Genomic DNA, 26,404 nt, shown 5'->3' with positions numbered 1-26,404 from the left:
TCCCCAAGTTATTGCTTAAGCCCAATTTTAAACCTCTTGGGTGTGTTTTTCTCAGTTGCACCAGCTCAGAACTGCCTCACTTAGTCTAATTTCTGTCCTTTGTTATATAATCTGTGCACAAAATGAGGTCCCTGCTGTGTTTCTGCACTGACACTTCACCCCTGCACTTGTGATAATCATCTCCAAATAGATAACAACCCTCAGGTACAAGGCACTCTGTAATATCCTAACTCACCCAGGGACATGGAAGGAAAATGAAAGAGAAAAGGAAAGCAGGAAATAGAAAAATAATCATGCATGTGTGTGAGACAGCTAGAAATGCAGAAGGAGAAGGAAGAACAGATATAAGACAAGAGCAGAGAGAAAAAGAAAGAATAAATGAATTCAACTGTTTCAGACATCTATTGCTGAAGTCCAACATGCCTCCTCACTTCTCTGAGGAAATCACTACTCTCATCCTCCTACCCTCAGACTATAGTGGGACCTGCCATTCATGGCCCCCACAAACTACCTCCAGCTACAGGAATAGGCAGTAATCCAAATGGGCTAATTGCAAACCTTGGAGTTTCCATAGTAGACCTGGAAGTAAATGTATGTGGATAGTGAACAGTTATTTTCTTACAGATGGGAGAGGGAGAAAGAAAGGTGCCAGGTGAAAGGAGACCCACATCATGTGGAGAAAGACAACCTGCATGAAGAGGGAGTGAAGACCATCATTAGCAGGAAGAAGCAGAGATGAGGCTAAGGAAGTTCTGCAAAGATATCAGGTTTGACACCTGCAACTGTCCCAGGCTTATTTGGTCCACCCTTCTCAACAATCTGTGTACTGTATTAGTATTTTCCAATAAACCTCCTTTATTGCTCAAGGCAATTCAAATTAGTTTTCTGTTGTTGCCTGAAACCAAGAGTCTTGATGCCTGAAACCAAGAGTCTTGAATGACAGTCCAGTGAAATGTCTAAACTCCATCAAAAAACAAATTAATCGGCACTGGTTATTTCATTTAAAAAACAACTTTTATCCTCCCATCATCCTGATAGTCATTGAAATATCCTGGCAAGTCAGGAATCCCAACTTTAAAGGAAATTAAAGGAAATGTTAAGAGAGAGAGAGAGAGAGAAAAGAAAACACATTAAAAAATCAAGAAAGAAATAGAGAATACTGAATAGAAAAACAGATGATACAGTCAATGCCAAATAGCAAAATCTAACTTCTTGTGATTCTGGTGATGCTATTTCCTAATCATCAATTGTTTCTTGTTTTGTTTTGTTTTGTTGTTGTTTTTAAGGTGCTGGGGACTGAACCCAGGGCTCTGCACATGCAAAGCAGGCTCTCTACCATTCAGGCCCTCACCATCAATCTCAGTTTAAAGACAATATACAAAGATACTAGTATTAATTATGCCTGGATAAAATGACTAAGATTTTAATTGTTTATAAGGTTAATGATTGACAATTGAAAACAAATGGGTCTTCATTCCCTTAATGACAGCATAAAGACACTTATGCCTAGCATCACAATAATTACTTAACATTGCTTTGGAAAAAATAGACGATGCAATTATCTGAAAGAATGAGTGAGGGAAAAAAAAACAGAAAAGGAGGCAAATTACTTTTAGATATCATCATGTACCAGAGTGCTCAAGAGAGTCTAAGAAAGATTATATGAAACAACTTGATGATCTAATAAGGTAACTATTTGAAAATTAATATATACAAGTCTATGGTTTATTTTAAAAGTAGTCACTTGTTAAAAAAAATATTACCCAATAAAGGACAAAATAAAATTTTAAAAAAATGTCACTTAGCAAATACAGTAAGTTTCCCATCTTAAAAAGCCATGAAAAGGAAGACACTAACTCCCTATTTGCAGACAGCTGCACAACACCACTGAAGGAAATGAGCAAAATGGCTTTGTATTTTGCCAGAAAGATGGAAATAAATCAGTGGCTAAAACTGCATTTGGAAATAGGCTGACATATGTGAAAATTAGTGTTTGATAAAGGTATCAAGTGAATCAATGAAATGTCACAAAATGAATTACTGGTCCTGACTTTGCTTCTCTCTGTATCCACACCCTTGCCACAGTCTTATCATAGAAAAAGTGTATCTCAGTTCCTCTGCTTTGGCCTTAGCAGTGAGCAACTCGCTTTAGGCAAATGAATAGGGTCAAAGAGATCATGTGCCATTCCAAGGCCAAGACTCATCAAAGTAGCTGCCTGCTCCCTAGAGCTTTTGTTGACACCAAGGAAATGTGTTTCAGATTACAACTGGCTCCAGAAGCACGTGAGATAGGCATAAACAGAAGCACTGCCTTAGTCACCCTTTAGGCAGCAGAGTTGCCTTGAACCATCCAGGAGATCCAGTATGACATGCCGCTGCACATTATTGCTGATAGTTCTCCACAAAACCTAAGCAATATACAGGAAAAGGAAACGAAAGTGCTGAAGCACCTTTTAGAGAATTTTGGGAAAAAATAAACTGGATTTCTAATTTCGCTGCCTATACTAAAACATATTTTATATTGATCAAAGTTGTATGTAGAAAAAAAGTGATTTTTTTAAAAGGTCTGAAATGCTGGAGACCTGAAACATGATACAAAACTAAAAGTCATAATGTAAATGACTAATCTGACAAAGCATAACAACAAAATCAAAACAAACAAGTTTTTTACATATGACAGAGAATGGGCCAATTTTCTTAATTTATATAAAGTGCATATAATCAATAAGAAAGATAAAATGAAACAAAGAATGGTAGAAAAAAGGAACTCTCACAATAAAAAAAATGTGAACAGAGAAAACATACATATAAAATGCCTAGTATTACTATTAATTTAAATTTATAAAAATTTAGTTTTCACCCACCAAATTAAAAAAAAAAAAAATACGGAGAAGTGTGTTTGGAATCAAGCATGCACAAGCATAGCTGATAAATCAAAAAATTAATATCTTTGGAGGGGTGGCAATTTGGCAGAATCTACCAAAATTATAAATATACCCATGATGCAGCAATTGCAATTTCAGGAATTTCATTTGTTAGATAAATGCACATGTTTAAATAAGCATATTGCATTTTTTTTATATAACAGAAACAATCCTGAAAATAACTTCTTTGTCCAGCAAAAACACTATAGTTAAATAAATTACAATACAAGCTCTAAGTTACCATATAAGTATGAGGTTGATTTATCAGGACTAAAAAAAATTAAAATTAAAATTAAAAAATTTCCAAATTATGTTGTTACATTTTTTTTAAAGTACAAATATATATAGAATGCATTTCCATTAGAAAGGAGGAAGGGAGGGAGGCCTCATATGTGTGAACATGTGCAGAAAATTTCTGGAAGTTATTCAATTAACAAAAAAACAAAAATAGGTTTTAAACAAATTGAAAGGAACCTGCAACCACTGGACAGATGGCTAACTCCAAACAACAGGCACAGTTCTGTTTTGCCACTCCGCATATCAAGTTATGGTAGAAGGCTTGTTTTGCCTATTAAGTACATGAGAGATCTGAGTACTGTTTAGGATTCAGAGGCTGCCCTTTATCTCTTCCTAAGTGAGATGAAATCCAGACACATAGTACAAGTAGCAAAAAAAGAGTGAAGAAAGTTTTATTGTCCCCATTCTCCTCCTGCCCTTCATCAACATGAAGATGTACTTCAAAAGAAAGTCCCTCAAATTGTTAACAGCTCTTAAGAAACTTCTTCACAGGTCTTCAATATTGTGTTTGTGTGAACACAAAAGATTATCTAATTTTCATGTAAGCAATTTAAAATAAAGTCAAATTATTATGTGATTATTCATGCTTAGGAATTTTACATGCTAATAGATACAGCAGTTGACAGCACATCAACTTTTTGTCTTCTCATCCATGTTGCTAAAAGGATGGAAATGAATGAAGACATCAAATGAAATACAAGTAAAACTGTTTTTGCTCTTTTGTGGAAACTCCTATTCATTAATAGCAATAAGTCCACCTGAAGTCACTGAACTAGAACAAGGTAAATTTCCTTTTGTATTTTCCCTTGGTGTTCTTATACACACCTCAAAAACCCTGACCAATGTCACTGTACTTTTAATACCAAATGAAAAGGCATTGAAATAAATGTACTATTGGTGAATGAAGATAAAAAACATCATTTATAACAGAAATACTGTTGTAACATGAAGGAATGAATGAGAAAAAATATCTTGTTATCCAAGTTGCTCACTAGTTGACTATTAATCATAAAGATAAATACATCCCTTGAGTATTTGAAGTTAATATTTTAAAATATTTTTAATAAAGTAACTGAGATAAATGTAAGATGCCATATTGTCACCAAGTATGGGCTAAATATTTAAGAGACAAGAAAATAAATTACCATACAAGCTCTAAGTTACCATATAAGTATGAGGTTGATTTATCAGGACTAAAAAAAATTAAAATTAAAATTAAAAATGGATCAGAAAACACCAGTTTCACAAGAAACTAATACCCACTAATAGAGATGATATAATCCATTCATTCTTATATTATATTGAGTTTGTACTTTTTACATGACAATGTTTAGCTCATGGAATACAGGGTGGCTAAGACAGACACATATGCAACAGGACATTGTAATTTACTGTGAAAGACATATGAATGTCTTATACAAACACCTGTACAACAGTATTTACACAGGCGTTTAATTGGCTTTAATATACTGAATTTACTCACATACACCAAGCAAGAGGAGAACAATAACTATTTCAGACCCTTTAAATATCTTTCCCAGCAAATGTGAATTTGGTCTTCATGATTCCAGAGAGAGGAACTCCAAACTTTGAAGGCATAAAGAAACAAAATAAGTTGGTACTTAGCTTCTTAGTGTCCATGGGTCAGGTCCCGGCAATAAGCCACTTAATGGATTTTCAATAGTGAATTTAAGAATTTAAGTCTTTTGTTTTACACAGATAAATCACTATCTAAATTTGAAGTATGTTCAAATACTCTGATTATAATTATGAAATAATTATACTTAAAAGGTTATTATAAATGCATAATGGGGACATTACTTGGTGGGAGTAAAGGTAAAGGTTTAAAGAAGATCTAATAATGTTTATTTAGAGCTTTAAAAAATCTGCAGAAGGTTGGGGAAAAAATGAAGAAATTAAGCATTTGGACAAATCTTGGTGTATTAGAGTAGAGAATCCCAGCAGAGTTTGAATCAAGAACCTCTGGTGTTCTAAAACTTCAGCATCTGCTAGGTCAAAACTAAACTAATAATAAGGCATTATCTGCTTTTTTGCTCTCATTCACTTGCACCTGACAATCAAGTTTATCAGAGGTGACATGCTTTATAATAGATTCTGAGCTTAGGTTTAATATGAGAATGTAGTTATCTTTTGTTAAGTCAGATAATAAAGTATTTGGGAAAAAATGTGAAACAATTTAACTTTTCTTAATATTTTTATAAAATTTATTTTTCATAAAATGAATTTATGAAAGTTTATTTTTCATAAAATGTACAATTATGATAATATAGCATTGTTATTGTAATTTTAAATGAATTTCTAAATAAATATTTTAAAGATTTCTCAGATTTATCTAACAGTATAAAAATAGATTTAAATCATATACTAGAACTCTTTGAGGTTTTATGAATTTTTAGGAGTTTACAGAGGGGTCCTTAGCTTGAGAACCCAAGCTAGATCACAGGGAGGAGATGAACTTGGAGCAGTGAGCTGGAGAGAGGGATAGGGGCTGAGAATGAGAAGCCTTGCAGTGCATGGGATAATACAATATGTCAAGACAGGACCTAACAGGGATTCAAAATAGGAACCATGCCAAAGTAGTCATAAGAAATGAAAAGATGGTAGATGTTTTTGACAGGAAATGTGGTAAATGATGAGAAATAGTGAGTGAAGGGTGGGTTCTGGAGCGTTGGTGCCCAATCTTGATATACACCCATGGGGCAGGTGGTCCCAGTACAGTGGAGAAAAACATTGGGCAAGGTAACTCAGGGGCAAGGACATATCAGAACATTTGTCACTGCACAGGAGTACTGGCTTGTCTGAAAGGGCAGGTAGACAGAAAAGAATACAGGTCAGAGCTGAGAAGAGGGATGCAAACTCAAGATCAAAGGTGGCAGTTGTCTTCTAAGACACTTTAAACTGTAGGAATCTGTCACCCAATCCAGACCAATCCCTGATCAACCAACATTCTAGAGTTAGCATTTTATCTCTACAAAATATTGTCATAAGGGAGACTGCAACCTATTCTTTTTTATCTAAGTTTAGACCACAGCATATGTGTAATTATCAGCAGTTGTCATTAGGTTGGTTATTATATAGTAAAAACTAATTACATATTCATTATGCTATTTTAATATCTCTATCGAAGTATGATTATAAAATAAGAAACGTGTTTAAAATGTACCATTTGATAAGTTTTGACATTCATGTGAAACCATCATCATGATCAGAAAAATCAACCTACATATTACCATCAAAAGTCTCTGTTAGTTCCTTTGTACTCCTTTCCTTCCACCCTCCCACCCTCATCCCTAGGCAACCACTAATCTACTTTCTATTGCTATAGATTAGTGTCTATTTTCTATAATTTTATTTAAATAGAATTATACCATATGTGCTCTTTTTGCCTGGCTTTGTTCACTCAGCACAATTATTTTGGGATTCAAGTTTGTTTTACTCTTTATCAATAGCTCATTCCTTTTTATCACTAAATATTATTCCATTACATGGATGTATCCGTTTTATTGTCTGCACATGTTGATGGACATTGGGCTGCTTCCAGTTTTTGGACGGCCTTTAACATTTCATGCAGTGCCAATGTGCCAAAGTTAAATCTTTCAGCCTTTGCATGTCTAAAGAGTTCTTTATCTTGCCTTCATATTCAGAAGATGTTTTATGTATACTGAAATACATAAAATACAAACTTGCCCTGAGTATGGGATCAGGAGTTGACAGTGGATCCCCACCCCACTCCCTCTTCTGGTATTTTCAAGATGTTATTCTGCACATTCTTTTTATCCAGGAATCTTCCTCCTTTGTTCCTCTACATGTAAGGTGTCTCTTTTTCACTGTCTGCTTTTAGGAGTTCTCTCTTTATTACTCATTCGATCGATTCCATTAGAGTGTGCCTTGGGGTAGTTTCCTTCATGTTTTTTTGTTCTTGGGATTCATTGAGCTTCTTGCATCTGTGAGTTTGTATAATTTCCACCAAATTAGAAAAGCATCATTCTTTGTCTCTTCCCCTCTTAAGGGAGTTAGACTATATACATCAGGTCATTTGCAGTTGTCCCACACCCACTAATGTTCTGTTCATTTAAATCATTCTTCTCTCTCTGAGTTTCACTATGGATTGCTTCTATTGCTTCTATGACCTAAAGCTATTTTTCTTTCCTTTAGTAAAATCTAATCTGCCGTTAATTTCAAGTTTATTTTTCTTCTCACATATTATAGTTTTGATGTCTAGAAGTTCAATCTGGATTTTATTAAAAATATCTTCCATGTGTCAACTTCTGGGCATAAAGAACATAATTATAATAACTGCTTTAATATTCTCATTTGCTAATTCTAACATCTGTGTCATTTTTGGATCACGTTAAATATGTTGAATTTTCTCCTCATTATGGGTAGTATTTTTCAGCTCTTTTTTTCATGCTTGGTAATTTTTTTTTTTTTATTAGGTGCTAGACATTTATGAATTTTACCTTGTTGGGTACTGGATATTTCTGTACTAATAACTATTATTGAGCTTTGTTGTGGAAAGCAGTTAACTCACTTAGAAACAATTTGATCCTTTCAGATGTTCCTTTTTAGGATTTGCTAAGCAGAACCATAACACTGTTCAGTCCGGGGCTGATTATTTCCTACCACTAAGGCAAAATGCTTTTGAGTACTCTGTCCAGTGCCCTGTAAAATATGACATTTTCCAGTCTGGCTGGGGCTGGAGAAGCAGGTACTACTGCCAGCCCTTCCTGAGCCGACATTATTCCCTTTAATCCTTTAGGCTGATTCTTCCTAGCCCCTAGTAGTTACTTTAAAGGAAGGCACAGAACAGATCAGTTCTCAACAGCATTCTCAAGGGGAACCTCCTGAAGATCTCTTGTGTTTTCTCTTTGCAGATTTCTCCTCTCCAGTATTCTGACCTGTGAACTCTAGCAACAGTGGGCTACCTGAATGCTCAGCTCCATTCCTTAACTTGATCCAGCTCAACCTGAGTTTCTGCAATCTGAATGCTATGGTTGGACTCTCTCAGGGTTGAACAGTCAAAGATAGGGCTGGACTCATTTGTTTCGCAGATCTCAGGGCTGACTTGTTCAGTACCTGATGGCCAGTGATTCATGTATCATTGTTTCATAGACTTTGCCCATATTTTTTTTTGATGATTTTGAGGTATATGCATTTTTTGTGTGTTAAAGGGGGATGAATAAATTAGGAACACTTTACTTCATCTTTGACCAATATTCCTTAACTTTTATAATCTTAAAACAACCCTTAGGTTGAATATTATCATCTGTATTTTACATGTGAGTATAATAAGGCACACAAAGACTGGGCTCATCCAAATTTCCACATCCTGTGACACAGCTGTAATTTTTAAGCACTTCTAAAGCTGTCACATATAGCAGTATGATACCCTGCTCCTAGAGGAAGTGAGAAAGTACCCAGACAAATATTCAACACTGAGAAAGTTTGTAAAATTGACCAGAGTTTTAACTTTCTTTGTTGGCTTAGAAACGGACTTCCTGTGAAAGATGAATAAATTATGAGTCCTAAAAGCTACACAGAGTAACTTATGTAAGGCTTAAAGATGTTTGTTTGTTTGTTTTACAACCTTTGGTCAACCACAAAGTTGGGAGTTTTCATTCCCTCCCCAACAAAAGCAATAACCAGGTATCAGGCTGACTGCCAAAAAGTGGGAGGTACTCAGTAACTATTTGAGTGACCTGAACTATCTCTGAGAAAGGTCCCTTTATGTTGTCACTAAATAAATATTTTTAAAATAATAAAGTCTGTTCCTTGTAGCTTCTACCAAACTCATGCAAAATATAAAAACAGCAAATGCCAGAACTCATAAAACATGCCAGTTATAGCCACACACATCCTCCCCATCAAGATGGTCCGATGCAAGTTTTCCCATTACATTTTTCTGTGATGTTCAATTCTTTTAATTTTAGAACCTAATCAAATTTTCCTGAATTCTTTGAAAAAAACACATTTAATGGTAAAAGCATTACAACAAGTGATGAAGAAATAAGATTATTACAACTGATAAAATACTGTCTGTAAATTCAGACTATGCCCTAAGCGGGTTACAAATTTTTTAATGATTAACTATCACAAAAGACATTGAACAGTAAAACTATAATAAGTGCCACATAATCAATCTTGAATCAATAAAACCATCAACTGCCTATTCAGGTTTACTCTAGGTAAGATACTCTGCTCAGGACAGGTATAGTATTTTAATTATGCACATATTTCTTTTTGGTTTAGAATACAAAATATAACAATGGAAGTGGATCATGCTACCCTTACTGAGAAGTTGGAAGTTAATTCTCAGTTCTATTAACTTGGTGAGGAGTCTGAGCTCTAAATCCAGCTTTCCTGCTTTGAGTCTACGCTATTCTACTTCAGTGCTTCATAACGGCCTAGGCAAGTTCCTTATCCTCCCTGTGCCTCAGATTACTCACTTGTGAAAGAAAAAGAGTAGTGCTAATCCACAAGATTATACTGAAAATTAAATGTATTAAAACATATAAGATATTGAGAACACTACTAGGCCTGTAGCTAGTGTTTGACCATTGTTAATTATTTTTATTACTATTAAAATAAGGCATAGAAATAAATTCCAAGGCATTTCCATTTTACTGGCTGTTATGAGGTGTCCCCCCAAAACAATGCAAGAATGTTCAGAGGTGAAATGATTAGATTTTGAAATCTTTAACCTAATGGATAGATTAATCCACTGATATGAATTAACTAGTAACTGTAGACAGGTAGGGTGTGGTTGAAGAATTAAGACCTCAGAGTCATGTCTTTGTGGTTTATATTTTGTCCCTAGTAAGCAAAGCTCTTTCTCTGTTTCCTGGTTGCTATGTCCTGAGCTGCTGCCCTTTGCCACGTCCTTCCGTCATAATGTTCTGCCTCACCTGGGGCCCAGAGCTATGCAGGCCATTAACGGAGGAGGGAAACTCTGAAACTGTAAGCTAAAATTAACTTTTCTTCCTCTAAGTTGTTCTAGTCAGGTCTGTTGGTCACAGAGACAAAATAAAGCTGAATAAAACACTGGTCATTCAGATGTTCTTCTGGAGTGCAATGCCAGAAGGTAGTTGTTTCTAGACTGTTGGTTATCAGAGGGACTGCAAGAACTAAAGCACCCCCTTTAGTCTTACTTACAAAGGGGACTGTGCTTGCCATTGCCTCAGAGCTGCCATTATATAACCTGTGCTACAAACAAGCAATGGAGATCATGTATCTCTTACATAAATGGTCAAAGCAAGGCAAAGTCTTCTTAAAAATCTTCTTGAATCTCCCATCGAGCAAACAACCTCACTCAATCCACCACACAGGAACAAAGCATAAGCGACATGAGCAAACCTGCAGTAATATTAGAAACACCCAAACCTCTAGAAAAGATTTTAGCCATAGCTGGCAATGCTCTTGACTTTAAGTTGTTTCTCAATTGCATACAAACCACTTGTTGTGTAAGCTACTTGAATCTATTCCACTTTATTCACAATGAAAGAGGAAGTGGTGGATATGTGACTTCTCATAAAATTTTCCCAACCTCTAAGCCTGGGGTCCAATAATTTTCCTAAAATATGAAGTCCCTCAAGACCCCAACTAGAACAAGTAGGATCATGGGAAGAAACAGCCTGGCAATTGTTTTAAAAAGGAATGAATGCACAGACATTAGAAACCTAAAACGAAAGCAAATATCTAATCATTATAAACCAGGATAAACCATTAGCAAAAGGTAGGAATTCAAGTGTGAAAAGTTTGTCTGGAAGAATGCTTCCACTGGTATCTCTCAGGGATGGACTGGGTCAGCTACCTGCAGAAACACATGCCTGCATTTCACTGATATCACATCATGTGCATGTCATTTGGGAACATGAAATGGAAATTTGGGGACACTTGATTGAAGTGTCCAGCTTCTTCTTAAAACAGAGAAGTGTATTCTGCCTTCATTTAATGTGGCTGAAAAAAATACTGTAAAATTCTATCTGAGTGAGTAGCTATTTGTGTTTGATTGGTCATTTGAATGAATCATTCTAAAAGCTATCTCTCCTAGGAACATCTATTTGTGGGGACATGAATTATTTCATTCATCCATATTTCACTTAACTCACTAGTTTTAAAAACCTTAAAAAAATATGAATGCTGCTTGTGAATAGGTGGTAATGCCTTATTTAAATGCTGGCATGCCCTAAAATGCATTAGCAAATATCTTTTGTAACCCTCTCCTTCCACCATATATATTATTACACATACACACATATACATATACATATGTGTATATGTCATATAATAATCTATTCAACTGGAAACACTTCTGAGGTTTCTATTTAAATTAACCATACAATTTCATATTTTAATAATAATTTCAAATATATTTTTAAAGGATAGTAGGCAAAAACTGTATTTTAAAATCTACTTTCATTGCAAAGTATTCATTTAATGAGATCCTAGTAGACATCAAAAAAATAAAATACTTTTAGTTTCACAGGCTGTTAAAATTGAATTTTTAAGCAGTGTGTGGCTGTGCACATCTTATGATCCCAGTAACTTGGGAGGCTGACACAGGAGGATTGCAAGTTTGAGGTCAGCTTCAGCAACTTAGTAAGTGAGATGTTCAGCAATTTAGCAAAATCTGTCTCAAAATAAAAAAAAATATAAAGTATTATATTGTAGTTCAATAGAAAAGCAAACCTGGTTTCAATTCCCAGTGCCAAAATAAAATACAAAAATAAATAAAAATAAATTAGATTTTTGCTACACATAATCTAAAAAGTATTATCACATTAAATTTGTCCCACCTCAAAACTGTAAGACCATCATTATTTCATTAGTCATTTCAGTTTAAATGGGAAAACCTAAAGCAACTGATGAACCCACTTCAATGTGTAGTTTCTGAGCTATTCAACACCTAAAAACAAGAGAAATATATTTCAGTTCTGTGTAACAACATTCTGTATCATATTATCATGCTCAGAACTTTTCCCCCAAAGAAGTGATAAATTTCTTTCTTAGCTCATCAAATATGTAATTAATGTTGTTAAGTGGCTCTCAGTAAACCCAGATCACATCTTAAATCATGAACTATGTTCAATGATTTCTTCAAAAGTCTCTATGATTGACTGTGAGTCATTTTAAGACATCTGATTGCACCTAGCACCCTTGATTTTAAACCTAGTTCTTTCAAGTCATTGGAATTCTTAATAAACAGCTCAATAGCTCCCTCTAGCATCTTTTTATATACTACACCCAGAGGTCACATTTAATCAAAGGTTAAGAGCTACAGGAGACTACTTTTGACTCTCTGGGCTAAACTTCTGTCATGTGGCTCATCATGATATTTCACTAATCCAAACACAAGGATGCACAATGCCAAATGATTGTGGTGAAACACTAAGACAAAGAATATCCATTCTGAGTGCTAAATGACAGGAAGCAACAATCAAATATGGTTTCAAGAATAACCTCAAAATCTATAAATAACATTCCCAAGAAAAAGCAAATGAAGGCCAAAGAAAATCTGTGTGCAACACATATTATTAATCCTTTTAGCATGGAATTTTCATTGTTAATATATAAGCTGCATATTTTATAAAACAAATGCAATCTAATTTTTTCACATTCAAAATAAAATGTGTGGTAAGGAACAAAAATAACCCTCGGAGAGCCTGTGCCAAAATTATTTTCCACAATAGGCAATCGGAGCATACAGTATGAGTGCTTCATTTCACTATAAAATATGTATATATTTAGATAGATAGAAAGATAGATTTGAATTATGAGACACTCTCCCCACAAAAAATTCAGTTAAAACCCAGATTTTGAATTTATTCCAGCTTGCCTTTTTATGACTGAAGTACCACTTACATATGATATTTTTTCAAAATAACATTAAGCCATGTTTTTAACATTAAATTTTAAAAGTTTGCTACCTTGGCCAAAAATTGATTTTTAAACTTACATATCATTTTCTGCCAGTGTTTTTACTACTCAGCAGAAAGCTAGGATTATTTCCAAAATGAAACACCCTTTTTCACTACAGATGATAACACATGTTAGATATGTTATATATCCTATATTTCTTCATGATACTCATTTCTGGTGTGGGAGGGAGTGAACTATCTACCTTTGTGATCTAAGTTGTCCCCAAATTTAGAGGGTAAATATTCATATACACCTCCAGCCATATAAACCAAAGCTTAGAGGGTAAGCACTAAAAAATTTGAAATTTGTAAATGACCTTAGTGTCAATTTAGTTCAATATTCACTTTTTTAGATGCAGGAATTAAAGAAATTACTTGTCCAAATTAAAGCTCTGTTAGGGCAAAACCTAGAGCTGAAGCTCAAATTCTTTGACTTGTGTCCAATTATGCCTCTGAACAAGTACACTGTCATTCCCAATGTTACACAGACATGATTTTTTTAAAAAATTCATTTGTCATTATAGAAAACAATTTGCAATTTTCATCCCTCTTGTACAAATTCAAAACAAGAACAAGAATATAACAGACCTGGTCTAAGTCATATATTGAATCCCACCCTGCTATAGAGAGGAAGTACTTGGGCCTTGAGCCAATTAAAATAAACAGGCCCATTGAATCATAAAGACCTATTTATTTTCTATGGTATTAAAAAAATGAACAGATTTCAGCAAACCCAGACTTTGTAATAGAAGGTGTTAGCTAAACTTGACATTCTCTGATAGTAACAGATGACAAGACAAAATGTGAAAAATCACATTCCTGCACTAAACTGTCTAAGAAAAATCATGGGAAGAAAATGTACTGATGTTAGATAAGCGTGGCTGATTTTCAGTACATTACAATTTTAAAAAATGAAAAACATACTTAAATAAAATCTCCCTAGATCAGTGGGTATGTCCTAACCTGATAGACTTTTATGTCATTTATGTCAACTACATCTGCATCAACATTTATTTTCTATTAACAGTAATGACACTGAAAAAGTACTGAGTATTTAATGAGGTAAAGACATGTTCTATGTTCTAGATATACAAATATATGTGTACATATGATGTACATATATCCATTTCATTATAAGAACAACCTGATAAAAACAAGAACTCTCAATAACCCCATCTTACAGATATGTAAACTGTAAACTGAGAGTCACAGAATTACTTTGCAAGTAAAAGGGACAGGATCAGAACCCATTCAGCCTAGTTCTAGCATGTGCTCTTCATTATGCTCTTCCCCCACAATGCAAAAGAAACTGAGAGATAAAATTTCATTCACAGATACTTAAATTGAAATGGAAAAATAATTTTCTCCAACTGAAATACACATGCTGAAGGGTCAGAAAGTTTCTAAAGGAGCATAAAGAAATAAATCTTTCTCTTCTAACACTGAATAAATTTGACTTGCTGATTCAAACGTTCCATGGATTTTCTGTTGTTGTTCTGAGAACATTCCAACTTATTATCATCTACCAAATGTCCTAAAACAGGTACATTTTGAATAGCCAAGATAGGTGAGTAAAATGAATTTATATACAATAATTAAATAATCCAGATTCAGAGAAAAGAATTACACCTCTGAACAAGCACATTGTTTCTTATGTTAATAATTAAATATCATAAATAAGAAAAAGTAGAAACTTTAGATCTATCACTTTTAACTTAGCTCCAGAGATATGAAAACTGCATTGAACCCAATTTCATCCTTATTTGATGGGGAGAAGAAACTGAAAGAGAAAACCCAGTTATTTAGAGAGGAACATGCTTGACCTGTGTTTTCTGTGGATTTCTCAAGGGGATCGACCATAGTAGAAGCATACCTCACCTGCCTATGCACACCTGCAAGGGTTTCCTGAATACCTCTAGATCTGGTAAGACCTGTCCAGGCAACTCTAAACTCAGAAAAGCATAACTGAGGTGGAGATGCAGGAGAAGCTGAAGAACCAAGACATCTGATGCCTGTGCTGTAATTTTTGGCCCTTAAAAATATTTCACACTGTCAGCATAGTTGGGATGTTTTGTTAAGCCTGAAGTCTTTCTGCAGATAAGAACCTTTATGAATTAGTTACACTGCTCTGTTGTTCATCAGTAATAAGCTGCTACAGTGGAGAATTGAGGGATGCAGTTAGGAAAGTCCCTGAGACAGAAAGAGGTATGGGATTCCATATTTCCATGAGCAAATAAAGTTTTTGTTTTTGCTTTTGTTTTTTTCTTTCTGCAGTCTAGGGGATTGAACCCCAGGTCTTTGCACATGCTAAGCAAGAGCACTATCATAGAGGCACATCCCCAATCTGAAATAATGATTTTTTAAGCAAGTGGAGAACAAGTGATAAGTGTCTCAATATAAAACATTTTAAAATCTGTAAAATATAATTTTTATCTCTGAAATATCCCGTGATCAGTTACTGTCAAGTTTTTATGCTTTATCCCAAACAAGCAAACTCTGACCTTCTGGGTAGATTCAGACAATCCTGATGAAAGTCAGTAAATCCTAATGAGTTATGAAAACATATTTCAAGGAAAAAAACTATGAAATGGTTATACTCACAATTCATAATATGTTTAATAAAAGATCCATTTGGAATCTAGAATCTCTCTTTATTCTTTAATTAGAAATAACAGAATCAACTTTTGCTTCATCAAGATCCTTTTGTCACAAAGCATTACCAACTTTATACTTTGATACATGCTTCATTCAGGTTTTTATCTGTTTTCATTTCAACTACTAAACTGACTTTAAATATTTTTGTTCACTGTAAATGTGTGCTATTGTTTAAAAATCAATAATGAATGTTGTTCTCATATTGACATTAGACAAACTATCAAGTTGATGGCAGTTATGATGATGATGAGGATGATGATGACAAACATTCATGACAAAAACATTTGCAGTATACCAAAAAAAAAAACCCATAAATCATGAAAAAACCCAGTATAAGGTAACTATTTTAGAGATATAATGATTTATAGTTCTTTGCTAATAATTTAGCTGCTTCTGACCAATGAATACCTCTAATCAGACTGCTGTCCAATGACAGTAGTTTTTGGCTTTTAGTTTAATATTAGCAATATAACTCCTTTGCCTCATGCTAATGATAATACATTGGAAGAGCCACTCCCAAAAAAGGAGTCCATTGATATACAAAAACCTTTATCTACATAAACATATCCTGAAAACTTAATCCTTAAAGAGGTTTCTACCTAAAATAGAGGTAGAGCAATGAATTGAGTGTGTCACATAGTACTACTCTTCATAGTATCTAACCCTTTCTTGCTGTTAGAAGTGTTCCTTTTTGCTTTAAAAAAAAAAAAAAAAAAAAAAAAACCAAATGCCCTCTTCCTCTGTTACAGGCTTTCATAGCATATCAATATTTTTATCCCACTCTGATAATTGAAAATTCTAAATGTTTATTGTTTTAAAAATCATACAGGAAAGAGTTAACATGAATACCTCTATATAACCCCCCAAGGGGAAAATACAGGGTTAAACCTTAAATCATAGAGATGAGAAATATGGGGGTACGACAAACTGTTAAGTTCAGGGATGAATAAAGCACTATTATCTTAGTAGTCAGCATAAACAGCATCTCTCTGAAGCTTTGTTCCAACTATAATAATTTGGTGTACTTACCAGAAAAAATTATGATCATATGGGCTTCATGCATGATTGATACCATTACTGTTTATTTTAAGACTGTCCTTGAGAATCAATCAAATAAAGCATTCCCACTGTGTATGTTTTGCAACCAAGAATGAGGAACACAATATAAGTGCCTCTTATGGAGAGGAAGTAATGGAATATTCTTTCCATTAGTGTTTTCTACCAAAAAAGAAACATCTAATAAAAGTGAATCAGGCAGAAATTCATGTCAGAAAACCTCCTGTCATCCTATGTTCTTTACAATATTTGAATTTTTCTAGTAGCTATCCTTACCATTGGGGGGGAAAAAGTTACCATCACACATAAAAAAAGCTTATTAATCCAACCAAGGAAGTGCACAAGAGCTTAAAAAACTAACTGGGAATAATACAAACTATGAAACATAATCACCCATAATTCATCAGAAGAATATTCCCTTTATATCAAGTAAGCTTTTTAAGGTCTCAGGGGGCACATGAATCTTTTATCTGTCATTCCTTAAATCTTTGCATTTGTAATCAACATGGGTGAAAAAACTGAAACACTTTAAGATGGGAAAATCACTCTTCTCCATGAACCATTTTTTCACATATGCCTTGAAAGAGAAGAGAAAACTGGAATGAAAAAAAAATGTCATTTTTAGTAATGTAACTTTTTCTTGCATAATAGTATCTGATTGAGGATTCTAATATAAAGAAATTCAATCTATGCTTAGTTTCACAAAGGAAACCTAGTAACAATTAAGACAATGATGTTTATTCCAATCTCAAAAGCAAATTAAAGACTTTGCCAGGGCAGGTAGACAGCCATCCAGGCTCTCCCTCCCTTCCCATAGTGAGCGAGACACAACCTAGCACTTAAGTTGTAACTACCTCTCCCAGGCCCCACCTCACCACCATCTCCACCACCACCAACCTGACATCAGGCCTTCTCTTTGTAAATTATAAATAACAACTTGCCATTCTCATTCCTCTAGTCTATGAACTAATTATTTCACTTCAACATTAAACTCTTGACTTAAATGTTAGGTACAAAAATCCATCTGTATCACACACAACTCCAAAAGTTCAAATCTACCATCCAGGAAAGTTTGGACTTTCACCCCTTTTCCATTTCTCCTTTTTTATGCAAGACAAAACAAAACAGAACAAAATACACTTTCTCAAAGGGTTAAACTTTTAGTTTTCAAATTTGCATTTTTGTGGAAAAATTGATCCTTAAGATCTGCAAATTTAACTTATTTGATAATGGGTCTTACTTTTTAAAATACTTTGTTTCTGTACTATCCTTATTATGTGGAGTCCTAAGTACAGTTTATATAAACATAGTTATATTCAGAATGTGGCTCCACACCTGGCATTTATTATGTACACTTTGTATATAAATCGGTTACATGAAGCATGTTCAAATACTGTGCAACAGGTCCTGCTATTGTGTAAACACATGCTCCCAACAAAATGACAGTAAGCTTTATTATATCAACAGTATAAGGGAAAACCACCTTATTCCTTATAGACTTAACCATAATTCTTCTGAAAGTCAGAAGGCATCAGATCCAATCAAAAGGAGTAAATTTTACTAAGACCCTCGCACTGGCTTTGCATCCTACCGAATATGTAATAAATTTGTGTCACAGCCCAGGTGTATTCACGTTCCCACTGATTTACTGCACGTTGCTGGCTGGCTTTAGTGCTGACTTGATGACAGGAAGAGTACTTTGGCAGAGGTCTGACAAGTCCTTATCCTTAAGTTCCCTTTTGCTTTGTGCCTTCTGTTCCCAAAGCTATCACATTAAAACAAATGACAGTCTCAGACCTCTCAGTTTTGCCATGAGAGTGTGAAATCAAATTTAAAACACACCTCAGAACTATTACATGGGGCCACGTTTATTTTCAATTGGCGGGGGAGGGGGAGAGAAGACACTTAAAAAGAGGTGGATTTCATGTCCTCTGTGTAGCCAGATCTAGTTACAGTGTATTAAGTTTTGTCTAAATGAGAAAAAGACTCTGTCTACTCAAGTGTTTTATCACAAAGTAATGTTATTAAACATATCAAGCATTCCCACGCTTTCCTTTAGATTTAACCTCCTTTGTTAGGCACCAACCACGGGGAGGAAGATTTCAGGAACAATACCAAGGCAGCACATGATGCCAAGCAATCAATTTTGTTTCCCGAGCTGTTTATTCATCATAAACTCGAGCTTCCTTGTTAAGCCACACGTCTGCTCTAAGTAGGGCTTCCCCTCTTCCCTGGGAAAGAAGCATGGACCAGCTACAATTGTGTCTTTGAGCGCGCAGCATCGGGCTTTGTGCTGCTGGGGATAACGGATTCTCGGTCTCACACGCATCCATCACCTAAGACACAGGGAAACTCAGCAAGGGTTTCGGCGGCTGCAAGGGAAACAATGTGTTGAGACCCGGCTGCTCTGAGCTACAAGGATCCCAAGAGTGAACGAAATGTTTCAGGGATCAGCCCAGGCAAGGGAAGAGGAAGGAAGCCCTTGTACTCTTACCTCCACATTGAAATACTGCTCCGTTCCGCAGACTGTAGCACATAAAATCCAAATCAAGGTTTGCAAGAAAAACACCCCCGAAAGATGCACGAAATCCGACCGTCTTCCAGTGCTGAATGTGAGTAAGATCATAGTGAACTGTGCTTCAATGGATGGACGAGCTCCCCTTCTTTTTCTCCCTCTTTCCCTCTCCCTCCCTCCCTCGTTTCCTTTCAAAAAAAAGTCCTCCGGGTGGGTAAGGAGCCTGCAGGTTCACCCACAGCCGGGCAAGGGGAGGAGACGGGGCCCCCGCGCTCGGCAGCCGGGAGAAGCAGAGGCTGAGGCAGGGTCAGCAGCAGCTCGCATTCACCATCCTCGGGGGTCCGTCACCCGGAACGTGGCGCCCAAGTTCACCGGCGGTTCCGACTCAAAGCTCCCAGTCGCAGCCGCCGCAGCAGCAGCCGCCGCCGCCGCCGCCGCCTCCAGTCCGTGCGTCCTCCACCTCCTCCTCCTTCTCCTCCTCCTCCTCCACCGCCTACTCCGCCGCCGCCGCCACCGCCCCCAGCTTCTGCGGGAAGGGCCTCCGCCGCTCCTCGCTCTCTCGCCTCTGCTTCTTCCCTCCTCTGCTCGCTCCCCTCCAGAATGTTCATCCGTAATCTACATAACTCCTCCTTCCCGGGGTCTGCCAGGCTCTCAGGCCCTTGGGCGCGCGCGCGCGCACACACACACACACAGACACACACACACACGCACACACATACGGAGTCCAACACACACACACACACACACAAACACAAGAGCACACACAGCCCGAACCACACGTACGCGCGCTTCTTAAAGGAGACGACTCGTAAAGGCTTCCTGGCTACTGTATGGCGCCCTGGAGGTATCCAGCCTGTGAGAAGGGCCGGGGTTTGAGGAGAGCTATCAGTATTACCCACCCGTCATCCCCAGACAGACACTTAGGAACCTGAGCGGCTCCATCCTTTGATCTGGTACCACCACAGCGCATCTAGAAAAAAGTGCGCCCCTCCCCAGCCTGGGTTTGGGTGGGGCTCAGACTGTGTACCCTGGTGGAGCCTGAGGAGAGGCCCAGGCCTGGTCCTGAAGAACCACAGTGGAGGGGCTCTGGGAGATTGGGGGCGCTAGGAATCAGGGGGAGCGCCCCGGTTACTGTGCACTGTTTGGGGACTTGGGTCAGTTGCCAGGGCTGACCAAGTTTGGGAAGCTTGAGATCGCAAGTCCCGAGCGTCCAAAACTTTGCTGGGGTCCTCGGATCCTGTGTCCCGGTGTCTGAATTCTTTCTACCATCGCTACACTCCGCCTTCCAGGCAGGGGAGTAGGCACTGGGTTTTGATGGGGGACTCATCAAATACAGAAGCGGGATGAAATTTCGCTATCCAAGTGAACGGTGGACAGACACACACTGGCACTGGGAGAGGTGGTCCTGGATGTTAACAAAACATCCGACCAAAGGGGTGGGGGCGTTGGAAAGAAACCGGCTGCGGGAGCAAGAGGAAGAGCTGGGTAAAGAAGGAGAGGGAGCAGCCTGAGGAAAGGCGAGTAAAGCAGCTGGCAAGGGCGGGAGGAAGAGGCTGCGCGCAGACCGAGCGGGGGAGAGGCTGGCGGGAGCGAGGAAAGCTGCAGGCGAGAGGGGGAGGCTTCTGGCAAGAGGCGCAGGCGAACGCGGGCAGGGGAACTTCAGAAGAGGCTGCCAAAAAGGACTGGAGCTGCAGCAATGTGAGGCAGTGGACAGGGGAGGCAGCAACCACCAGCCCTTGGCAGGTGATGGTTTGGCTGGAAGAGAAAGGGGGAAGGGAGAGAGGCAGGCATCTGTTTGGGGGCAATGCCAATAAATGTGCTTCTCCTTGGCAGCCAGCAGAGGGGAAGAGGAGCCCACGGGAAAGAAAGGCAGGCGAAGTGAGGTTAAGAATAAAACGTGTTCCAGGCATGACAGCTACCGCGGTGGGGTTGAAGAGAGTATTGACAAGACGTATTTCATGGATGAGTTGGTAAAGCAAGAAGTAGGACTACGAGAGGTCATGTTTGGTAAGCAGATGGAAAACGTTAAAAAATAGTTTGCCAAAAAATGTATTGGACGGTGATAATTTGTGTCCTAAAGAGAAAAATGAAAAATGTGAGGAATGGGACCTTACAGCTATTGTTAAAATTAGAAAAGAGAATGTTAAGAAAAGATATATATATATATTATATATATATATGTAATATATATATTACATATATATCCAACATATAAAATACATACCCATATATATGTTTTATATATATAGCTAACTTGACCCAAGACTCTCAGGAGTGTTTTCTGATAGTTTGCCTTGTGCACAGCATGTACCACCCACAAAATTATTTTGATGATATAATAAAAAGCTATACATTATATTACACAACATATTAAAATTTGCAGGATAGTTCTAGACATAGTATCTCATTTAATTTCCACAACATCCCTGAGGTTTTATTTTCATCTTCCAGATGAAAAAAAATGATGGAAGTAAAACATAACTTTCCACTATATCATACAAGTGGCAGAACTCAAACTGTGTTTTCTGACTCCCAGTCATTGAATTTCTTACTATGTTCCAGTGACTTTCCATATAAAAAATTCACTCCTGATCTTGATTTGTACTCACAGGTTGAGATGACTCATATAAAAGAACCAAAAGACAACATGAAAACAAGGTCATTTTGTAGAAATTATCTGGTGTTCTGTGCCAACGTACAGTGACAAAATGTGGTGGGGAGTATTTGTCAATGAATCAAGAAATTATTTTTTGTGTGCATTATATCTAGCAAGGTGTAAAATTAGAAAAGAGAATGCCAAAAAAAGTTCAAATTCTGTTCCAGTCCTTGAGATAATATTAAAGAAGAGGTGAAACAAATTTATACAAGATATACATTTTAAACAATTATAAATGGTGAAGTCCTTGCTAAATGAGCCAGAATATAAGACTTCGTTAAGGAAGTGGAACACAAATTGAGTATTGCTAGGCTGTCAACAAGAAAGGATTTCTAACTGTAAGAAACTTGTCACAAAATAAATACAAAACAGAGATGCATTAACAGTATGTGTGGAGTACAAGGTGAGGAGAGAGATTTGCAATGAATATTGAGTTAAAACTTGATATAAATAGGCAAACATGGGTTACTAAACTACTTAATAAGATATCTAGTGAATAGATACCTAGTAAATATTATCTTCAAAATTATGTATGGGATTGCCCAGGAGAAGGGACTGGGAATAAAGAGATAACAATTGAAACAAGATTTTCATCCGGCCTCAAAAACATTAGACCTAGACTAGTGTGATGTCTTTGGAAACCTATGCTTTCAAGTGGTATCCTATGGAGACAAACTCCATTGAAAACAGGAAATTCTAAATCCAAAAGATAATATCAAATTCGTGATTAATAAGAATGAGAAAAATTTTAAATTATTTACAATCATTTTATAAAACTTACCACTGGACATCCACTGATGAGCAAAGAACAAGTAAGTGTTCAAGTTTCTAGAAATAAAATAGTTTCGCTTCAAGGATGGGGCTCAGGAGGATTCATAGTCCAATGAGGGAGACAGACACGTAATAATTATTATAATGCTGTAAGGACTCAGGCACTTACTTGTCTTATGGAAGAAGTATTTGATTTTCCCTGAGGTCCTTGGAGAAAGTATCACAAAATAAGTGATTCTTGAGTGGAATCTTGGATAATGAGTAGAAATTTACTAGGCAGACAAGAAAAGGAAGGATATTTCAGACCTGAGTGCAGCGGAGGACTAAATACACCAAAGTACACTTGTGTAGCTACTCATAGTTTGTCAAGCTAAAGGCTAGGATATGTTTAAAGCAAAGTCAAGGTCAGATGTTGCCTGGATGAGTGTGTAAGGATAAGATCAGGAAAGGTCTTTTGTGCCCTATTTGCAGCTTTAGACTTTACCTTAAAGGAACTTGTAGGAGGAAATAAGTTTTCACCACCTTTGTGAATGTTTGCTGACTTTTGGGGAATAGTCACCTTCTGGAAGTTCTCATGTGTTTTGCCTCATGTGTTCCACTAAGTGTTTAGTATCTACAGACACTGTAGATCCTTCATCTGTGCTTGTCCAATCAATCTGATGCAATAATACCCCACATGGACTCAGCTGGTTACCTGCAGAAATGTAATCACTTTCTTTGTCAGGTGACTGCTGTTCCATTTCTCATCTGTTATCTATGCTTATCTCTTAAGGGCCCAGAATTATGAGGAAGTTCCTAGTCTTCTGTATTAGCAATTTTGAGCTTCTTAGTGGTCTTCACAGAAAGAAGTTGTTTTCCTATGTAAGTTAAAATATAAAGTATTATCCTTCCCAAACGGTGTTAATGAAATCTTTCCTCACAAATTGTGCCTCTTGCTGTGTGTGCTTTTGGTAAGATACTTTTTCTCTTCTCAGAATTTCACAAAGCTAATGAACAATCTCAGAATTACACATGACTAGACAAAACTGAACCCAAAAGAGAAAAAAAAATAATAAAAAAAAACATAGAAAGAGTAATTTCCCAAGGCAAAGTTTAATGGCAAGTCAATAAAATGTTACAGGGGAGATAAAGGGATCTGAGGAAGTAAATGATACCTGTACCTCTCAAAAGGTAAATGACAGATACTTAAAAGTGAGCATGCTGGGATATGGGAATGATTATAGCTACCTAAAATAACATTAGAGGCAAATTATGTATTATAACTATCATTGAAACAGATTTCTCAGTAAACTAGAACCTTCTAAATGAATTCCATAGTGTGGGAAGTTACAGAAATTGCTCATTCCTCCATCATATCAATTTATGTGCTTTCTTCCCTATTTACATCAGTTGAAACTGCAGTGCTCTTTTTTTCTTTTTCTTTTTTTTTTTTTAATTCAAAGAATGTTGAAATAGTTCCAAGCCATTGGCATCCTCGGTTCCTGCAGGGGGATTGCATATATAGCTCAGGCCCCTAGAGTCTTGTTATTTAAGGTGTGCTGTCTGGATGGGATGTTCAGTTCTAGGAGCTTGTCAGAAATGCAGAATCTTTGATTCTGTTGTGATTAATTTGCATGGGAAAATTGAGATGCACTGTTCTAGAGTTCGCACGCAGTGGAGCTACATGTACTGTATCCACTACCTTAATGTTATTAATGTTATACTCTAACTAAAGTTGCTGGCCCATTTCAATCAGGAGAATCCTTATGGTACTAAAATATTGTCTCCTCAAAAATATAATTTTATGGACTGAACTTACTGACATAATTTCTAATTTTGGGTGGTATGATATTTCTTGACAACCTATCTTGTTCAAAAAACTCTCCTGCTTGATAAAAAAGAAAAATAGTTTGCAATTATCAGTGCCAGTGAAGATAGTATTATTTTTTTCTTTCTTTTCCATTCATGGTCTCCTTTCACCTCCATAATTATGAGTATCTCCCCAAATTTGGCCCCTGCTGGTTTATTTTTTTCATTTATTCTTCCACCAAACATTCATTAACCAGTGTAAAATACCAAGCAACTGAAGATTTAACAAGATAAATGTGAAGTAAGTTAAGATAGAACACTTCAGTTTAGTCAAGTTCTAGGGTAGATGAGAATGAAGTCTTGGACCATAAAGTTGTTTGTACTTAGAATTACTATTAAAATAAACAAGAGCTAGCAGCACAAAATAGAAAAAGAAGATTTTGATAAAAGTGACTGGTAATGGCCCTTAGTTCTTCCTCGTTTTCATCACAGAGCACCTGAAGTTGGGAAGTCCAAGACTGCTGAGAAGTATGAAGAACCCATCAGGCAAGAGAAGAATAGGAACAATGGGCTTATAGCCTTATGACATTAGGCCAGGGGTGGGGTCTTGTAGGTACCCATAATTATATCCATCAACCAGATGAGTCAATTCTTCCAGCACTTCAGTAACCTTCTTCTCAGTGACGGGGATCTTTACAGAATATGCCAGGATTTGTGGAACCTCAAACTCTAACTTGGTTCTTCTCCTGCTCTACTATCTTTCTAAGAGAGATTGTTCCCTCTTAAGTTTTAATATGTTTCTTCTACTCTGATGACTTTCAGATCTTGGGATGCAGAAAAATAAATGGAGACTCAATTCAGTTCTATGATCTAGAATTCTGATCCTCACTTTTACCTAAACTTAGTATGTCCCCAACCAAGTTCATCACTTTTCCCTTTAGATGGTATATCCTTAGTTTCCCCATTTAGTATAGATCCTCTATTCTACCAAGCCTTGAACACCTTTAACTGTAATATTAATTCATACTCAGTATTCATTCAGTCATGAGTAGCTGTCATGTCTTTTTGTCCAACACCACTCTGATTCACTCCATCGCCTGCACTGCAGTTAATCACTGTCCCTTATAAATTCATACTTTTTTTTTGTCATTTCATGGCTATCTGCTGCAGTTGTATATCCATCTATTCTATTTTGTATCCAATTAGTCTTCATACCAATTCATTTAAATCTTCCCCTTTTACTTTCTTACATATTTTCAACATAGACATAAGTGTATATAAGCTGGAAGGACATTTTAGGGACCTCCTCACCAAACTCCCCATTCAGAAAAATAAATGGAGACTCAAGAAGATTAAGTAAGTCACGTGACTAATTGGCAAAGGTTAAAAAAAACTCACATGTAGTTTGGCTTACAGTTGATTGATTCACTTAAGGAAAGAGATTCATCATAAACTATTTTAGACATAGAAGAAAGTATAATGAACACACAAGGTAGTTTAAGACCTGGTTTCATTGCTATTTTACCAGTGCCATATAAATAACTGTGGTAAACTAAAATTGAATAGTACTCAGGGTTATTGGTTATGTCATTGTTCAGCAAGGGGATGGACACTCTGATGAGAAAAGACATTCCATTAGTTTACTGCTAAAATGGAGAAGAGGATTGAGAATCCTATAAAACATTTGGAAAGCACTAGGAAACTCATTATCTTTTTAAAATTTTCTTCATCTATACAATAAGCCTTCATATTCTTTGAATAATTGTGAAGGTTAACTGAGATACAATATGTGGAAGTTTCTGGA

At 36.5% G+C, this 26,404-nt stretch overlaps 1 protein-coding gene across 1 annotated transcript in view; it reads right to left on the bottom strand.

Moving 5' to 3' along the window:
• The window catches only part of Mmp16 (matrix metallopeptidase 16), a 271,651-nt gene extending 252,117 nt beyond the window's left edge, over positions 1–19,534 (bottom strand). Inside the window, exon 1 of the mRNA XM_047520914.1 lies at positions 19,365–19,534. Coding sequence (XP_047376870.1) covers positions 19,365–19,496 — 132 coding nt within the window. The 5' untranslated portion in view covers positions 19,497–19,534. The remainder of the gene's footprint in view (positions 1–19,364) is intronic.
• Positions 19,535–26,404: the final 6,870 nt, after the last annotated feature.

Source organism: Sciurus carolinensis, chromosome 1, assembly GCF_902686445.1.
Source record: "Sciurus carolinensis chromosome 1, mSciCar1.2, whole genome shotgun sequence".
NCBI lineage: Eukaryota > Metazoa > Chordata > Mammalia > Rodentia > Sciuridae > Sciurus > Sciurus carolinensis.
Note: the sequence above shows the minus strand (reverse complement) of the source record. Positions and strands in the feature narration are given on the sequence as shown.